The following is a 19,335-nucleotide window of genomic DNA, read 5'->3' on the forward strand; positions in this document are numbered from 1 at the left end:
ATAGAGAGACAGGTAGATAGAAAGTTAGATAGGAAGCAAAGAGATCGATAGATAGATAGATGGATGGATAGATATATAGAGAGAGTTATAGATGGATAGATAGATATTTATTAAATAAATAGAGAGAGAGAGATAGACAGATATAGAGAGGCAGAGAAAGATATATAGAAAGAGAGGGAGGCAGCGAGAGATATATAGATAGAGAGAGGTATAGATAGAGAGAGTGGCAGAGAGAGAGAGAGATAGAGATAGAAAGAGAGATTGATAGAAAGAGAGAAGTAGAGAGAGAGAGAGAGAGGCAGAGATAGAAAGATAGATAGAGAGGAGAGGAGAGAGAGAGAGAGAGAGAGAGAGGCAGAGATAGATGGATAGATAGATAGATAGAGAGAAGGAGAGAGAGAGATAGATGGATAGATAGATAGAGAGAAGGAGAGAGAGAGAGGCAGAGATAGATGGATAGATAGATAGATAGATAGAGAGAAGGAGAGAGAGAGAGGCAGAGATAGATGGATAGATAGATAGATAGATAGAGAGAAGTCGAGAGAGAGAGAGAGGCAGAGATAGACGGATAGATAGATAGAGAGAAATAGAGAGAGAGAGAGAGAGGCAGAGATAGATGGATAGATGGATAGATAGATAGATAGAGAGAAGTCGAGAGAGAGAGAGGCAGAGATTGATGGATAGATAGAGAGAAGTAGAGAGAGAGAGGCAGAGATAGATGGATAGATAGATAGAGAGAAGTCGAGAGAAAGAGGCAGAGATTGATGGATAGATAGATAGAGAGAAGTCGAGAGAAAGAGGCAGAGATTGATGGATAGATAGATAGATAGACGTAGAGAGAAAGAGGCAGGGATAGATAGGTAGATAGAGAGAAGCAGAGAGAGAGAAATAGATAGAGAGAGATAGATCGACATAGAGAGAGAGAGAGATAAATAGAGAGAGAGAGAGAGATAAATAGAAAGATAGAGAGAGGTCAAAGCACGCCGTTGGATTTCTGGGGGGCAAGATGGGGCCAACTTTCGGCGGCCGGTTGTTCGCCCCTGGTCCTGCGGCTCGTCGTGTTCTTCGTAGCATAAATTAAGGGGCCTTAACAGGCAGCTGTACTCGTCGTTGCCCATCAAATTCCCTCTCTCCCTCTCTCTCTCTCTAACTATTCGCGTCTTGTTCATCCTCTCCGAGATAGGTGAGAGAGACCCATTCCCTTCGACTACCATTTCCTCCTGTTCGATCTTGAAGAAGGCGATCGGCAGCCTGGCGGCTTCGCCTGTTGCAGACATCGCCGAATCGCTTAGCGCAGAAAAGAAGGGCGTGAAGATGACTTTAAAGACTCTCAGCATCCAGAAGATCAGCGTGAAGACGATGTTCTCCCCGAGAGAACTACCGAAGAGGGCAATCGAGCGGTCCTTGAGCTTCAGAGCTTGGGAAGAAGACAAGGCTATCAAAGACGCTGATCTTTCCCCGGCGACCAAGAGAGAGAACTCGCCTTCCTCTTTCGTGCCGCGGCCTGTTAAATCCATGTTCGAGTTCTCTTCTCCTCGGCCTCTCAGCGAGCTCGACGCCGCCGCCATTAAGGTGCAGAAGGTCTACAAGAGTTACCGCACCAGGAGAAACCTCGCGGATTGCGCGGTGCTTGTCGAGGAACTCTGGTTCGTCCTCATCAATATTTCTTTCTCTCTCTCTATTCTTCCCTCTCTCTGTTTCTTTCTTCTGGTTCTGATTTGGGTGAGCGTTGATGAAGGTGGAAGGCGCTGGATTTCGCGTCTCTGAAGCGAAGCTCGATCTCCTTCTTCAATGGAGATAAACCCCAGACGGCGGTTTCCCGCTGGGCGCGTGCGCGTACAAGAGCAGCGAAGGTAAGAAAGAAGAAGAAAAATAATCGATAATCTCTAATCATTTGATTCAAAACAGAAAAAATTTTAAAAAAGAACTTCACATTTGCAGGTGGGGAAAGGTCTCTCCAAGGATGAGAAAGCGCAGAAGCTGGCTCTTCGGCACTGGCTCGAAGCCGTAAGCATCCTCGTAAACTATAATCAAGGGTCTAAATTTCACCGTTGAAATTGACATGGGTAAATATCCTTCCATGGATTACCGCAGATTGACCCGCGTCACCGTTACGGGCATAATCTCCACATCTACTACGACCTCTGGTTCGAGAGCGAGAGCTGCGAGCCCTTCTTCTACTGGTAAATCCTCCCCTCTCCCCAGTTCTGAAATTCTTATTTCCTGAAGCTGACGGTAGTCATTCAGGCTGGACATAGGAGACGGCAAGGATGTAAACCTTGAAAAGTGCCCAAGGAGCAAGCTCCAGCAGCAGTGTATCAAGTACCTGGGCCAAGTACGCGCCTTAAAAAACCCAATTTTCTTAGCTCTTATAGAATCTGAATCGCTCTTGCTCTTTTCAGAAAGAGAGAGAAGAATACGAGGTCGTTGTCCAGGACGGGAAGCTCGTTTATAAGAAGAGCCAGGCACCCGTCGACACAGTCGAAGGTTCAAAGTGGATCTTCGTTCTCAGCACCTCGAGAAATCTCTACGTCGGACAGAAGATGAAAGGCAAGTTTCAGCACTCGAGCTTTCTCGCCGGGGGCGCGACGTCCTCGGCCGGAAGATTGGTGGCAACGGAGGGCGTTCTAAAGGTGCTGATAACCACCATAATGACAGAAACTTACGTCAATTTTTTCCACCTTATTTATCAATCGAGAACTAAACATGGGTCTTTCTCTGATTTTTGTTTGGTCCAGGCGATATGGCCTTACAGCGGGCACTATCTACCGACGGAGGATAACTTCAAAGAATTCCTCAGCTTCCTCGCACACAACAACGTGGATCTCACCGACGTGAAGGTATCAAAAACGGGAAAAACCATTCTTTTCCAAACCCATGACTTAGTTTTTTTATTCTAAGTGGGGTGGGTATGATCTGCAGAGATGTTCGGTGGACGAGGACGAGTGCCCGTCGTTCAGGAAGAAGGAAGGCGAGGAGGAGACGAAGCCGGTCGAGCTTAGAAAGTGGGCTACTGGAACGGGGCCTCGCATTGGCTGTCTGAGGGAGTACCCCGTCGACCTGCAAATCAAGGCGCTAGAACAGGTTAACCTCTCGCCCAAGGTGACGCCGTCGCCGAGATGGAACAAGTGCCCCGTTCCGTCCCCGCGGCCCAGCCCGCGGGTGCGCCTATCGCCCAGGCTATCCTTGATGGGTCTGGCCAGCCCGAGATTCTCCCTCACGCTACCGAATCACTAGCGGCTCGAGCCGGCGCCACGAGGACTTAACCCAGACTTGACCCTGGTTCAGTATTCTTTAGAGCTATCGTATCTGTACGCAATAACGTAGATCCCCCGCTGTAATCCGCCCAGTGAGGAAGACCTCAATTTTCGGTCTTCTCCTATTAAAATACATGAAAGTTGAAATTCGTGCTGTTATCCTCTGTCTTTTTCTCTTCTTCATCGTTTAAGCTGGAAAGCTTGACCGCGAGAATTCTTTCGGTTTGGAGGGTGAATTATTCTTGTTATTATTCTTATTCTGAAACTGTCAACTAGGCGATGCTGGTGAATTCTTTATCGGTTGATTATCGGATAGAGGGACTGATAACGATATCTGGGAAACATGTCCCCCGAGACAATTTTTTTTGAAAAACTTGAATATAAAATTCCCCGAGTTGACCGTCCCACTCTCGGTGATAGTCGACGTGTTTGACCAGTTATCAGCACGGCAGCGGTGACCGGTGGAACATGCCCTGCAGCTGCCAAGAATTAAACGGGAAGAAAAACGCGGGGGCGCGTCGCATAAAAGCCTCGGCTTTCCTCCTCTCTTATCATCTCTCTCGCTTACACTCTCGCGCTCCTCTCTGAGTAGTAAGTTTCTTGTCAACGCTGAGATCTTGAGATGGGAAAGTACGTGGAGATGCTAGACATGGGCGTAAGGATAGCCGCCCGATTCCATTCCCACTGCCCACAGACGGCCAGGATGTATTATAAGCCACCGTCGGCGGCGGCCGGCAACAGCGGCGGCTCCTCCTCCAGTTCCGCCGGTGGAGGCGGCGACGTCTCCTCCGACATCATGGCGGCGATCTTCCCCGTTTAGAATCAGTCACCCCGATCGAACGATTTTGTTGCAGCCCCATTTTTTCATTTAATTCTAAATACATCTCATTCTTTTTATGATCAGTTTCGTTCTTGCCCGTCTTATTAATTAAACATAAGAACCCAACAGTCGCGTGAATGGTTTCAGTACGCGCTTCCGCGGAGTATCAGTGTCCTGTCAGACAAGACGTTTATGGAATTTCTAGATTTGCAAAAATCATTAGACCAAATCAGAAGTGGACCAATGGGCTGCGCAAGGATTAAAAAAGGGCCAGCGTGGTGTCTATATGCCTCCAAACCTGTCAATTCATTGGGCTACAAAAAGTCCCACTAAAGGTTTAGATCTTTTGTAGGCTTAAACTACAAAGAAGAGTGATTACCCACACATTTTGCCAAACGACAGAATGTGTGTTATGTTTAGCAGGGGAAGAAAACTGTAAACACCTATTTTTAGTGTGCACCCTTGTTCATAGAATTAGGGCCAGCCAAGGAATTTTATCGGTGGACCTGATCAATGAGGAGTCTTTCTGGAATTTGATCCAGATAGACAGGTATCAAAGGAAGAGCGAGGTCAGGTACTGGTAACATTATCAGCCATTTGGTTGCATAAGAATGAGGTGATATTTGGGGGCAGAACAGCTTCTACTAACAGGGCAATCCAGGATATGGAGCGGCTTAAGGTGACCAGGCTCCTTCAAGAGATGTGAATGTAGGAATTGCTCGTCCTATAACTATCCAATATCTGATATCGGACAACCAATATTTGATATCTACTAGAAATTGGGGCAGTTAATGATACCCGATTGGCAGAAATCGGATTGAAACTGAAAATCCTCCTAATATCAGAAATCGGGAAGGATATCGGCAAGTCTAACGACATGGCAGTTATAGGATACCAAATATCTAAATCTGATATCCTGATATTGATTTTCAATATCCGGATATCAGATATGAGATGTCATAGTGAATTCGGTATTTGAAAATTGGTGATAGAAGCCATAACAACTGTGGCATCCAAATATCAAAAATCAATATCCAGATATCAGGTTTTGACTGGCTCATATGGAAGATAAAGTAAATTATTGATAAACTATAAATTATGACAAAATTCTCAACTCGAGATAAGAAATTGCACAATTTCCATACGCTCTAAACTTCTTTCTGCTCAATACATTTTCAGCCCAATGATTGACAAATTATTCAAATTTATATAATCTATACTTTTAAACTATTCAACTATATAAATTTATATTGTTTAATTTATGTTTCCTATAAATAAAGTCTATCCTATTAATTATCAAGTGAACGATATTATTATATGCTTTATTATTTATTAAAAATAACAGAATTTTAGTTATCCAGTGAATGTATTAATGTAACTCTTAGGTATGTATTGAAAACCATTAATTTTTAATTATAAATAATTTATTAGATATATGCTCAATAATTTATTGAAAATCAATAATGGCTAATTATCATGTGATTGGATTAGATATATGCCTAAGTATTTATTATGAACCTACTTTTTTAATTATCAAGTGAATGGACTAATTCCATTCTTAAGTATATAATGAAAACAATTGATTATTAATTATAAAGTAAATGGATTAATTATTAATCTATGCTTAATTATTTATTGAAAACCAAAAATAGTTAAATATCAAATGGAATAGATAAGCATTTATCTATTGAAAACCAATGATGGTTAAGTATGAAGTGAATGATATAATTATATGGTTTGTTATTTTATGGTCGAGAGAGTGGATTAATTTCACACTTAAGTATTCATTGAGAACCACTGATTGTTAGTTATCAAGTGAATGGATTAGATATATGATTAAGTATTTATTATAAACCAATACTATTTAATTATCAAATGAATGAAATAAAATCTTCTCATACTCGTGAAGTTTCACCATTTGTTTTTGCAGAATAAAAGCTTATTTTGTAATCTTTGGGCCATGTATTTTGCCCTCCAATATAGTCATTGTTATCTCAATGAGTCTAAGCTGAGTCCATTTGAAGTTCGTACTGACTTGGTCATCACCTGCATAATCATGTACAATGAATATTGGGTGACTTGAATTGCATTACTGATGCAGGCAAATTGGGGTATTAATTTTAATTTGTCGTTGTAATTAATTTGCCTACAATCAAATAAATGTATAATATTTAGAAACTTACTCAAGTGTATATGTGGGAGTAAGGTCGTCTCCACAGGGACTGGCCTTTAGGTGTAAATTCAATAGTCGAGTTGTTACTTATTAAAATATAGGAATAATACTAAAGATAATAAGAAGAGTTAAGTAATTAGTAAGTATATAGATTAATGGGGTAGCAAGAAGAATAAGAACTTATCTGATATTATAGGTATATGTATCAGGATACTAAGAATAATAAAGAAGTGAGAATAAGAGTAAGAAGAAGTATAATTAAAGAAGATATTATTATAATAAGATAAGGTATAGAAGGGAAAATATTAGATACATGGCTATATACTTTATAGCTATAAGAAGAAGAAAGAATTAAGGTATTAAGTATTATATTTAAGAATAGGGGTAACGTAGTTAGTTAAGAAATATAAAGTACTTAAGAAGAGTACTTAGCAATGAGAGAATAGAAGAATGAAGAAGAGTCATATAGATGAGTGTGCACATTAAGAGAGACAGATCATATAGGGAAGTATCTATGGATTAATAAGAAGTTAGGAAGAGAATACATATCTAACTATATGATAAGTAAGAATTTATGTAAGTATAGATAGATGTTAGGAAGGGATAAAGAGGGAGTAATAAAACTTAGTAAGTATTTATACGTATATAAAGAGGTAGAATACTATTTAAATTTAGTTGAGGTATTTATATATATATATATATATATATATATATATATATATATATATATATATATATATATTTATATGATTTATACTCTCATATATAGCTTATGTATTCGATTTTTATCATTAGTATGTCGATTTAGTCGAACACCCGAGAGGTGTTCGACTAAATGCCAGATAGGAGTTCGAGATTTAGAGAGATATTCATAGTATTTAAGTAATGGTAAGTTTTTTTAATATGTATTATATAGATTTTATGATAGAATGTCGATATTAGAGGGTGTTTCTGAATGCCCGAAAGGCTTCGCTCAATGATTAAGAGAAGTCAAGAAGATTGATCCTGTCGAACCCCCGTGAGGAGTTCGACAAAATGACCAAAAGAAGACGATATATATTTTTTATATTTTTATAAAGTTGAGAGGGATAGAACTTAGGTAAATCATGAAATATTCATCGAACATGCGAGGCGTTCGATGGAATGCTTGAAAGAAATCGCGGTGATAAAATTCTACGAAACTCGAATAGTATCAGATCGTGAACAAAATCATTCCATCAGAGTATCAAGGGACATAAAATTCAACCGAAGAGAATCGTAATGGCACCTGAGTCACCCTGATTCGACGAGCAAAGGTGGCGGCGCCGATCGCCGCCGCCTAACTTCGGTATGCGGTATCTTTACTCGTCCCCTCCACGCTGGCGCGAATCCAGGATAACTCAGCGTCTCTTCGGCGCCTTCCGGAGCTCCAGGAGAGGTTAGAGGGTTGTCACGCCCCTCTTTCTGCTCTTGTCGCCGCCGGATGGGATCTCCGCCGCAGTAATGGCTTGGTGGTCGAAAGATAACAAATTGAGGGCTCTCGGCCCCTTCTTAACGGCCTGGGAGAGGTCCCTTGAGCCGTCAGATGGAGGAGGATGGCCCTGGGAATCCTCCCAGGCCGTAGGATCGCTGTTGGTCCCCACTCGCTGGCCGAGAACGGCCTCTGGCCGGCGGAGTCGACGGCCAAGGGTGTAAGAGGACGTAAATGCCCCTGGTCGTCCGATCTTCCTTAGGGATTTCCAACGGCTGCGATTAAATCGCAGCCGTGGACCCACTCTTATGGTGTACCCCGATTGTTGCCTCGTCAGGGAGCCACGTCAGCTGCTCCATCATCACTCCTTATTTGTCTGCGCTGGGCCACGCGATCCCCGTCAGCCTCCCTGTGTAATTGGCTTGGACTTGAGCAGGACATCACTATGGGCCTGCGCTCCTGGGCTCCTCGTGATGGGCCTCGCCGGCGGCTTGACCGGATCGAGCGTCCGCGCTAGCTGGCCTTTGTCGCTGGCTAGAGGCCCGACACTTGGAATGCTCTTAGCCAGCCCATTAAAACCCCCCTTTTTATTATCTTTCATGCATATTTTTTTTTCTTTTTCAATAAGAGCTCTGTCTCTTTCTGCAAATTAAAGACAGATTTTTCTCCCTGCGATTTCATAGACAAGATGCTAAACAGACCATTAGAAAATTAAATAGGTCCTAAATATATTTTGCAACTAAAAAATAGTTAAGTTGTATAATGTGCATAAAATTGATATTAAAATGCATCATTTTCATCATTTGTTCTATTTAGTGCATGACATGCAATATTTCATGAAATAGAGTGAAATACACATGAATTTATCCCAAAATGCCCTTAAAATATGTATAAATACATGACATATAATAGGTCTATCAATTACATTGCATACACCTTCATGCAAACACCTCATGCACGAGAAAAAAGTTCCTTCTTTATTTTTCCCCACTACATCATTGATATGTTGTTGGAGAACTTCGACGATGAACATCACATATGGCCTGAGTCTCTATCTTGCTAGTATGATTGATAGAGACACAAAATTGCCCAAGCATGTGATAAAACTCTTTCACCAACTCCCACTCATCCTTTAATATCTTCATCGACTTCCCTTTTGTGCTAAAGCCCTTCGAGACTTTGTTAATAACATCACATTTTTCTCTTAGCAGGAGATAAAACATTATATCTGATGTTCTAGCATGTTGGACATTCCAATGTGACCTTGTTACTGCCCTCAACATTGAGGTCATTTTCACACGCTTTGGATACTTCTCCCATCACTAGATAGAGCTTCAAATGCAATGCACTATCGTTTTCACCTTCTCCATTAGATCTACCAAACATAATAAATGATATCCTTCATTAGAATCATCAGTCTCTAATAATATCTCTCCATGCAAGCTAATCAATCGTTCTCCTCACATCACCTTTTTCAGGCACTAGTACACGGGTAGAAGGAACGACAAACCTTTTAATTGCTAGTTGGACAACATGGTTGAAAATGTGTGTGACACATGGGATGTGTTCCCTGGCGCTAAACATCATGTTGACACTCTTTATCTTCTTCACGATCATTGCTAACATCCTTTTATTAATATAGGTGTTATTAGTGGTCACAACGTAAACTTGCATAAACAGATGTTATGTATAAATTATTTGATCTAACTTATAAGGGGAAATTATTTTCATATGTTGACCTTGGGACATAGTCCAAAATATACTAGAATCTGTAAAATCATAGATGTCATATTCTGGCAATGGTGCTTACTGATGAGCTCTTGGATGGCGAGTACTTGGTCGCGTTATACCCACTTCTCATCCACCTTATGAATGGTGATGCCTAGAAGGCCAGTGTCATTCTCTCGAGTCCATAAGCCGATATTGAGAGTCACTTGGTGGTTATTATCACATAGCTTCTTCAACCCTTCCTTTATGCTGCCATACATTTGGATCATCCATTGCTCCATGACCTTCGCACTTGGGTGTAGCCCCAGAGCTCATTGAATGCTACATTCTAAACGATGCACCAAGGGGAATCGGTTAAACAAATCAAATGTGTAATGATGTCCTTTGTCTTGTAGGGGTATGACCTTTAAAGGTCATTGTTGGGGCACCCCTCTATGTGCTTAGCCATTCATAGCCTAGGTTGTCTCCGATTGCTGCTTGTCGATAACGCCCTTAAGCTCATCACTCCATGAAAAATGACAAGTTTTGAACTGTCTCCAAAAGACATTAGTGCACGTGTCATGTTGCTGCTTGATAAACTTCGTCTCATTGTGTTGGTTCTTCTTCTTCTAACATAGCATGCACGCATAGTACTCATTGTCATTCGGTGCGATGTAGTCTATGATCAAAATCTGTTTGATTATGGATAACTTTGGGCACCACAACATGTTCCGAAGTGTGTATCATGACGATCTTGGTTATGCACCCCAGAGATGACTTGGGAAAGAACACAACTTCCAAATGCAGTCATATTTCTAAGCACCGTAAAATGGTGATCATCATTATATAGTGTTGTGCACAATTTCTATACATTTACTTCTACTATAAAAATGTATACAGAGAGTGATGTAATCAATTAATGACTCTAAAAGACAGCACAATAATACATTTTTGTAAAATCTAACACATGATAAAATATTGTAGCCATATTAATTACAATAATACCCAAAAAATGAGTAAAACAAATAATACATGATAATTGACCATAGTTACCCACACTTATGATAAAGAAAACAAGACAAATGATATATAATAGTACAGAGAGGAGGAGGAGGTACATAGAGGAGGTAAAGACAAAGAAGAAAATGAATGAGGAGGAAGAGAAGAAGAAGGCAGAGGAGGAAGGAGAAGGAGGAGATGTATAAAATGAAGAACAAGGAGGAAGGAGAAGGTGAAGGAGAGGACGAGGAAGAGGAAAAGAAAGAAATATAAGATGGAAGGAGGAGAACGAGGATGAGAAGAAGAAAGAGAATGGAAGAGGATGAGGAGAACAACAAGAAGAAGAAAGGGGAAAGAAGGACGATGAGGAGGAGAACAAGAAGACAAAGAAAAGGGAAGGAAGAAGTAGGACGGAAGGAGGGGCGAGAGGCGATACATATAAAATAGGTTATTGTGGCGTGATGAATACGAGGTGGTGAGAGGATGATAATAATTATTCAATAGGGAGAATATGAGGAATAGGTGGTAGGATGTGGATAGATCGAGTGGAAATGAGAGAGTGAGATTGATGAAGATGTAAAGTGACAATGGATGTATAAGAAGAATTAGAAGAAATGATTATAAAATGGGTGAATGAATGTGAGTGGATGTGCATGGATGATGGTGAAATAGAAGTGTGGAAGTGAAATGATAATGATCTAACTAATGGATGTGATAGAACAGTGGATAAGTGGTTTTGAGATCGAGAAGAGGATGATGGACTAGATGATTTAATATTTTTATAGGAGACGAAGGGGACAAGATTGAGATTGAGACTGAGATTGATATTGAGATTGAGATGAGATATGGTGAAAATAAAGATGTTGATCCAAATAAAGGGATATGAAGGAGAAAAACCAATGTCAGGCAAGATACTAATATAACACACCTTTTTAGTAGGTTAATCTGATTACGTTCATATTTTTATTTGGATTAAATTGAGCACATATGCATGTTATCAAGCTTAATCCATTTTTGGAATGATGTTTTGAATTCTTTACATTTTTATGTATTGCTGAAACAAAATACTTTTCTGAGTCAAACTATGATTTTTTTCTAAATTGTTAGACATTATTCATAAAGATATAATTTTTCGAAGACTGAATATATATTGAGTTATATTTTTGGGATTTTATTTTATTTAAAATGAATTTTGAAATATTTTTTTCCTTATTATTTCCGTAATGCCACATGTCACCATTTGATTCATCAAACTACGACCAACACACGTTGAAGGTTAATGATTGGTGACAGCCAATCATTAAACTTTGTTAATGATTGGTGTCAGCCAATTATTCATCGCAGACTGTTATGTCATCGGGATTAGCGATGCCATAATGACATTTATTGATTAACATTTTCTTTCTTATCTTCTTAAGCGCAGGGGTGACTTGGCTCAATCAAAAAACATGGCGCGCTCTAACACACTGCCACGTTAAATGTCCTCTTGTATTATTATAAATATCCCTCCATTTTTTCTTTTTTTCAGAATGCAACATGTGGTGCATCGGGATCCATTTATCACAAATGACGATGATGAATTTGAACCGATCATATTATTAAATGTCACGATGAGACAAAAACCTAACTGAACGACATGATGGTTTGACGATGACAAGGAGAGAGAAAATTTTAAATTAAATCACCGTCTATGAATTGTCTAACTTTTAGGCTTGATATATGACGATCCAAAACTTTGATTTAGCTCAAATTTTAAGGGTAGCTTCCTATATGTCCTCTATCCATCCATACAGGTAAAACTATAACGTGAGCTCTCAATCTTTATAAAAAACAACTTTGAACTGACTTCCTCCTATAGAGACTGAGCGAAAGAAAGTGAAAATTTGAAGGTCCATCAAGAGTATGGATTGGAGTTCGGATCGAATCGAATCTATCAAATTTTGATCGAATGTTTTGGTCAATCAAAATGATATTTGATCCAAGAAGTTAGAATCTTTTGATCGAACAAGGTCTTAGATCGAGTTCGATCTAGAGTTTTGATCGATTTGATATGAAAAATTGAAATCGATCGTATTTTATTCAAACTGTTTGAACAAAATCGAACAGTTTGAGAAAAAATTTAACCTTTCATGCTAACCCCCTCTCTTTGTCTCTCATTTGTTCTCTCCCTCTCCCATTATTTCTCTCTCTTGCTTCCTCTCTTTCTTGTTTTCTTCCTCTCGCGTTCTCTCTCTCGTTTGCTTCCTCTATTTCTAATTCTCTCCCTTTCTCTCACATGTTCTCTCTCTCCCTCATGCTCTTGCTCTTGTTCTCTTCCTTTTTTCTCTCTCCCTCATGATCTCTGACTCTCATTCCCTCCATTTTCCTCCCTCTCTTCTGCTCTCCCTTTCTCTCTCATTCTCTCCCTTTTTTCTCTCCCTCTCTCTTCTGCTCTCTCTCTCTCTCTATTGTTCTCTTTCTCTCCCTCACACACTCTCTCTCATTCTCTCCCTTTCTCTCTCTCTCTCTCTCTTGTTCTATCCCTTTCTCTCTCTCTCTCTCGTGCTCTCTTTCTCTCCCTTTGGCTCTCTAGATCTCTTTCTTTCTCTCTCTTGTTTTCTCTCTCTTGTTCTCTCTCTCTTGTTCTCTCTCTCTCATTCACTCTCCCTCACTCTCATGTTCTATCTCTCCCTGTGGCTCTCTCTCTCTCCATCTATCTCTCGTTCCCTCACTCTCGCTTGGTCTTTCTCTCTCGTGCTCACATTCTCTCTCTGTATCTCTCTTGTTTGTTCTCTCTCTTGTGAGCGTTATTTCATGTTCTCTCTCATTCTCTCCCTTCACTCTCTCAATCAGGTGCTCTCTCCCTCTCTGGCATTGTTCTCTCGCGCACTCTCTCTTCCTCTTCTGGTTCTCTCTCCCCCTCTGGTTCTCTTCTCTTGTGCACCCTCTCTCTCTTTCTCTTCTAGTTATCTCTCCCGTTCTCTGTCTCTTTTTCTCTCTTGGTCTCATGCTCATTCTCTCTCTTGCATGCTCTCTCTCTCTCTATCTCTCATTTCTCTCTCATTTTATTTATTATATATTTATTTTGCTTATTTTTATTAATTTGAACATTCAAATCTGACCTGAACGGCCAGTTCGAATAGAATCAGATCTTATTATTTGATTCAAACATTGGGGTGGATCTAAAAATACGATCCAATCCTTATGCGAAGACCGTGTATGAATCGAATCTAACTCGAGTCTGATCGAGCTTCAGATTCAACCATTTGAATGCTCGATCCGATCAGACATTCAAACAATTAGATCGAATCCCTGATCCTTGATCAAGAGTATTTTTTGTGTTTTGAGTGCTTGGAAAAAATCAATATAGAGGGAGAGAGAACGATCTGCATCAGAAAAGTGCCTTGATCTCGACAAAACATAGGGATATTAAGTTTGTCTCTCGCCTTACATTGGCTTCTCCCCTTCACATCCCTTTAGTTGGATCTACATTCTTATTTTCATCGTCTCATTCTCATTACCATATTCCATCATCTCACCCTACGACGTCCATGTCTGATCTCAATCTCCATCATTCTCTTCTCCATCTCAGAACCACCTATCCATTTTTCCATCGCATCCATTGGTTAGTCCATCATCCTTTCTTCTTTCATCATTATATTGTTGGGTTCTAGAGGCCAAGATCTGGATGAAGAAGAAGATTCCACGCAGCGAAAGACACGTAACAGAATCATAACGACATCGATTAAATCATGAAACGAATCACCTTTGCATGGATCACATCTGTGATTTCTTGGATCCCGGAGTGAGACGAGTCGAGCTACTCAAATGTGGAGCCTCTAGACATATCCACACGATCCTCAACACGTCAAATCTCCTCCTTCTCATTGACGAGCCCCGTTCTACCTCCACCATCATCGTTACGCCATTCCAATTGCATTGGGCATGGAGAGCGGTGTTGGAAGAGGGGAGAAGAAGGGGAAGGCCCTTGGGTGAATTTTTTTCAGGGCCTTGCCCTATTTATATTAATTGGGTATTTTTCATAAATACCCCAAAACTTAAGTATATCTTCCAACGTCCAGAAGACCATTTGCGTGTGACCCTCTAGACCCATATATCAGTCTAGTTAATGACTCCAGCGGCCCAATAACCTTTATTTTCCTTCCAAATTAATTAACTATATCAATATATAGATTAATTAGTGTCGGATCAATTTAACGCAATCGATAGGTTGAGTCTCCAACACGCGGGGTGTCAAGCTACACCTCGTGTTCTAGAAGATACAAAGGAGTGTGTATCGACTCACTCATGGAACCTGTTCGTCATCGGTTACTGTGTACGTAGAATCCCTCATCCACTTGACGTTCCTTGGACGACTTAGGGTATGGTCAATTATCAAACCCTAATTGGTCATCCGAGTTAGTATTGATGCATTTGGAAATCATCGGAGAACACTTCTTTGACATTTCACTACCTTGGCCAAGGACTTCATCACATCGTCTTCCTTGAGCTGTCGCCACTTATATTGAGGGTGGACGATCCCATCTTGACCACTCAATCATCTTCGTGAACTTCTTGATGTACCCAAACTAAGACCTTTTAGAATCCCATGATTAAGGACTCGTTGGCCATAGTCAAAGTACAACTGTCTAGCCACAAGACATCTTTGGTGTCTCAAGTCTAAGGACCACTTACACTACCGTGTCGTGAATCAACCTGATTGACAGTTCGGTATAATACCATTCAGGGATTCGTACAGATCAATTTAGTGAACTCTTTCCACTAAAGACCCACTATCTATCCTTAGTTTCTCCACACTAATGGCTACGGGACTGGCCATACTCATCATATGAGTGAGGCTAGATAGTACTATTCTATCTGGATACTTCGATGTCTTTCTCATGTATCCTTCGAATAGAAATATTTAGAACACGTGCTTAAAGACTAGTGATCTCCGTATTACAATCTTATCATAATTCACCGAGTTCGATCATGTATTCAGTCCATTATAAGTATAACACGTGCACTATAATGAATATGTTCTATTAATGAACATGTAACGGCCACATATATTTCCATCATATATTTCACCATCATCCATCCACTTCCATTCACCCATTTTATCATATTATCTTCTTATTCATCTTCTACATCCATTATGATTTCACATCTTCATCTATCTCATGCTCTCATTTCCATTTGATCTATCCACACCCTCCTACCTATTCGTCAGATTATTATTCACATCGTTCTTATAATATGTCAACTATCACCTTCTCAACACCTTAGGTTCATCACATTAAAATTCCATGTTTTATACGTATATTGAATCATCATTTAAAAAATATTTAAACCCTAATATACATTATCTATAAATTTTCTCATAACTAACTAATCAAATTATTTAATGAGTAAAGGTTTATAAATTTGTATTGATTAACTCAAATATTAATGAAAAAATAACATCCTAAATTTGAGTTCATCAACTAATTATAGATCCATATGAATGGTTGGGATCGTGACTTTTATTAATGCATATCAACCTTTCCACTTCTCATTTTATTCTCCAAGCTCCAAAAACACGAAGAACACTTTTGATGGACCTTCAAAACTTCACTTTCAGTCAATCTACCTCTCTAGGAGGAAGTGAGCTTATTGATAATTTTACAAAAATACATGTCTATATTTATAGATCCAACCTTATGGATTGAAAGGGGTTGGAAAAGGAACCTTCGGTTGATATTTGAACTTGAAACTCCATTTAGATTATCATATACCACTATTTGAATTTGGAGCATTCTTAAAATATTTGAATTTGGAGTCCTCTGATTTTCTCTCCATTGATTTTAAAAGTCTTAAAAAGTCAAAGAGTTATGAAATAATTCCCAAAAAAATATTAATTCATAATTTTTTTAGAAATATATAGTTTAAATTTAAAAATGATAATTCTTTTAATATAAGGCCAAAAAAATTATAAAATATTATATTCCTACTTAAAAATTTTCAGTATTTGATGCAAAAAAACTATTGAGAATACTTCAAAATCTATAAGATTTAGAATAACATTCTAAAAATAAATTTAATCACTTTAGGCTTGATAACATGCAGGTATAATTAATTTGACACAAATAGACATGTAAATATGGTCATATTAACACACCCAAATGCACGTTATCAAGCATGGAGGAGGAAGGAGACGGAAGAGGAGGTGGATGGAGAAGTAGGAGGCAAAGGAGGATGGAGGAGGGGGAGAATAAAAATAAGCGGAAGGTGGATGGATGAGGAACGAAAGAGGAAGAGGAAGGATGAAGAAGAAGGTCCTATACTCTTATATCGTGGTCTGCTCCACTTCTTACAGGGCTGCCTGTTCCCACGTCGTCATAAACCGCTGCCACCGCGGACCCTGATCAGTCTCAAACTCTCATTCAGTTCAAATTGCTTCGAATTAAATTTGACACACACATACATGTCATATTCAATTACGGGTTACCTAAGTTAAGGTGTAGTATATCTGGATATCATGTTGGATATCCGATATTCGGTATCGTCATCCATCTTGAGAATGGAGACGGATGCTGATATCAGACATCGGTTTAGACAGATATCAAAAGCGTCCTTTCCGATATCTGATTCATCATCCGTTGCGGTATGCTAATCCGATGTGCACAGGATCGGGAGAACACTAGGTGAGTCTCCACTTTTTTTTTTTAAGTAGACAAAATATTCCGCCTCAAAAAAAAATAAAAAATAAAATATTTATCCGAAGGAGGGGTAAAACTGTGATATCTGGTACGGCTCCCGATAAAAGACAGAATTACAAACCTTTCCCTCCTCGGCGCTCTTTGAAATTCAAAATTTTAAGGGGCAGTGCTCGCCACCTCTCCCACGACCGGGCCCCACGATGCCACGTGGGCGACACGTCTGCCAACTGATTTGTTTAACGACGAATCCGGATGACGTGGCGATCAATAATTAGCCAGGTTCAGAACAGAGACGGTAGTCGGCCGTCTCTTAAGCCTCGCAAGATCGAACTCGAGCTCTCTCACTCTCCCATCGCCCTCAAGCTCGAAACCCTAATCCTGCGAGGAGGTAAACCAGTAGCTCGAAACCCTAATCTTCCCAGCTCGGGAAGGTCGTTTCTTCAGCCAGAATCGCTTTCTTCGTTCTGAAATCCCAGTCTGCGAAATGGGCGGCTCCGGGAAGTGGATGAAGTCTCTCGTCGGCATGAAGAAATCAGACGCGGAAGAATATGTAAACCTTCAGCGAATGTCTCCTTTCTCTTGATTTTTCATCAGTTGGATGATATTTTGATGATTGTCTTTGAAGGACGTTGTGTCGAACTATAGCGGCACCGGGGGAAAGAAGACGTGGAAGAAACTGTGGCGCAGTTCTTCCGGCGACCGTGGATTCGTCTGGAAGGGATTCAAAGGGAATCGCAAGTCTGTTTGCGACGAATCGGTCACATCGTCCGTGTCCGATCCCTTCAGTGCTGCCATGGCTGCGGTTATAAGAGCACCGCCGAAGAATTTCATGATGCTCAAGCAAGAGTGGGCCGCGATTCGCATTCAGACCGCCTTCCGCGGTTTCCTGGTAATCTGTCGATTGTGTTGTTCGTCTAATTAAACATTCAGAGTCTCTACTGAAAGTTTAATTAAACGGAAAATGCAATCTTTGAAGAACTCAGAAGGGTATTGTTCAGTAGAGTCTTTCAGAGTTTTGACGGTGATTTCTTCGTTGATTGTTCAGGCGAGAAGAGCTCTGAGAGCTCTGAAAGGGATCGTGAGGCTTCAAGCGATTGTCAGAGGACGGCAAGTGAGGAAACAGGCGGCGATTACGCTACGATGTATGCAAGCGCTCGTGCGAGTTCAAGCTCGAGTTAGAGCTCGCCGAGTGCGAATGTCTTCTGAAGGCCAAGCCGTGCAGAAACTCATCGAAATGCATCGTATCAAGATGGACATGCTCAAGGAAGCCGAGGTTAATTTCTCTTCTCACATGCCCTGCATTACAATGTAGATTTATTTCTGGATGGGTATTGTTTCAGGAGGGATGGTGCAAGAGCCATGGTTCTGTGGAGGAGATCCGAGCAAAGATCAAGATGAAGCAGGAGGGAGCTCTGAGGAGGGAGAGGGCGTTGGCTTACTCTACGGCTCAGCTGGTCTGTATCTTTGAATTTTTTTGATACCAAAATCACAGTTTTGTTCAGATTTTTGAAGGGTTCTTCTGTTTTTTCTTTGATTTTTTCAGCATCTGCGCCCGAATGCCAAACCCAGTTCTTCCTCAGTTCCTGTAAAGAATCTGGGCTTTGATAAGACGAACTGGGGTTGGAGCTGGCTTGAGCGATGGATGGCGGCGAAGCCATGGGAGAGTAGACTGATATTGCCGCCGCCTCCCCCATCTCTACAGCAGCAGCAGCATACCCCTGTCATGGCAGCTGACCTTCGTCTTTCCAAGAGATCATTCAAGAACTTTGACCCGGTCCGACCCGGTTCGGTTCCCCTCGAACCCGGTTCGGTGACTGTAAAGAAGAACAACATGACGACCAAGATCTCTGCCAAGCCCCCCACGCCGGTCCCTTCTTCAGCCCGATTCCGGTCCACTTCGTCGCCCAGCTCTGAATTCCGGTTCGAGGAGAGCTCGCCGTCGTCGTCCTCCCCCTGCGCGTCAACGCCCATCTCAGGAACCACGGTGAGCGCGTGGGCAGACGAGTCCTGCGGTCGCCGGCCGAGCTACATGGCCTTAACCCAGTCGATCAAGGCTAAGCAGAGGGCCTGCGGCGGCGCCGCCACCAGAAACATCCCTCCTTCCAAGCTCGTCCGCCATGGCGGCGGAGACAGCCCCGCCCCTGTCTATTAATTTAGCAATTTTCCCCCTCCTTAGACCCTGTAAACTTAGGAGAATTGTTGTCTCTCTTATTGTACATCATCCGTCATCATCTGTCATCCATCTTCTA

General features: G+C 40.9%; 2 protein-coding genes across 2 annotated transcripts; both read left to right on the forward strand.

Moving 5' to 3' along the window:
• The first annotated feature begins 1,089 nt into the window (after nucleotides 1-1,089).
• Nucleotides 1,090-3,416, forward strand: LOC144703663 (IQ domain-containing protein IQM1-like). Its single transcript, XM_078575892.1, has 8 exons — nucleotides 1,090-1,646; nucleotides 1,739-1,853; nucleotides 1,942-2,007; nucleotides 2,095-2,183; nucleotides 2,248-2,335; nucleotides 2,403-2,633; nucleotides 2,739-2,840; nucleotides 2,923-3,416. The coding sequence occupies exons 1-8, from the start codon at nucleotides 1,315-1,317 to the stop codon at nucleotides 3,235-3,237; spliced, it is 1,338 nt and encodes a 445-aa protein (XP_078432018.1). The 5' UTR covers nucleotides 1,090-1,314; the 3' UTR covers nucleotides 3,238-3,416.
• A 13,971-nt stretch (nucleotides 3,417-17,387) lies between these two features.
• Nucleotides 17,388-19,335, forward strand: LOC144703665 (protein IQ-DOMAIN 6-like). The gene is made up of 5 exons (XM_078575893.1): nucleotides 17,388-17,636; nucleotides 17,712-17,975; nucleotides 18,132-18,359; nucleotides 18,427-18,540; nucleotides 18,630-19,335. Exons 1-5 carry the CDS (start codon nucleotides 17,571-17,573, stop codon nucleotides 19,236-19,238), a joined length of 1,281 nt encoding a protein of 426 aa, XP_078432019.1. The 5' UTR covers nucleotides 17,388-17,570; the 3' UTR covers nucleotides 19,239-19,335.

Source organism: Wolffia australiana, chromosome 5 (genome assembly GCF_029677425.1).
Source record: "Wolffia australiana isolate 7733 chromosome 5, ASM2967742v1".
Classification (NCBI taxonomy): Eukaryota; Viridiplantae; Streptophyta; class Magnoliopsida; order Alismatales; family Araceae; genus Wolffia; species Wolffia australiana.

Coding starts and splice junctions, on each gene's coding strand:
- LOC144703665 (XM_078575893.1), top strand. CDS start 17,571: ATGGGCGGCTCCGGGAAGTGGATGAAGTCTCTCGTCGGCATGAAGAAA. Junction 18,360..18,426: donor ACATGCTCAAGGAAGCCGAG/GTTAATTTCTCT, acceptor GTATTGTTTCAG/GAGGGATGGTGCAAGAGCCA. Junction 18,541..18,629: donor CTTACTCTACGGCTCAGCTG/GTCTGTATCTTT, acceptor TGATTTTTTCAG/CATCTGCGCCCGAATGCCAA.
- LOC144703663 (XM_078575892.1), top strand. CDS start 1,315: ATGACTTTAAAGACTCTCAGCATCCAGAAGATCAGCGTGAAGACGATG. Junction 1,647..1,738: donor GTGCTTGTCGAGGAACTCTG/GTTCGTCCTCAT, acceptor GCGTTGATGAAG/GTGGAAGGCGCTGGATTTCG. Junction 2,008..2,094: donor TTCGGCACTGGCTCGAAGCC/GTAAGCATCCTC, acceptor GGATTACCGCAG/ATTGACCCGCGTCACCGTTA.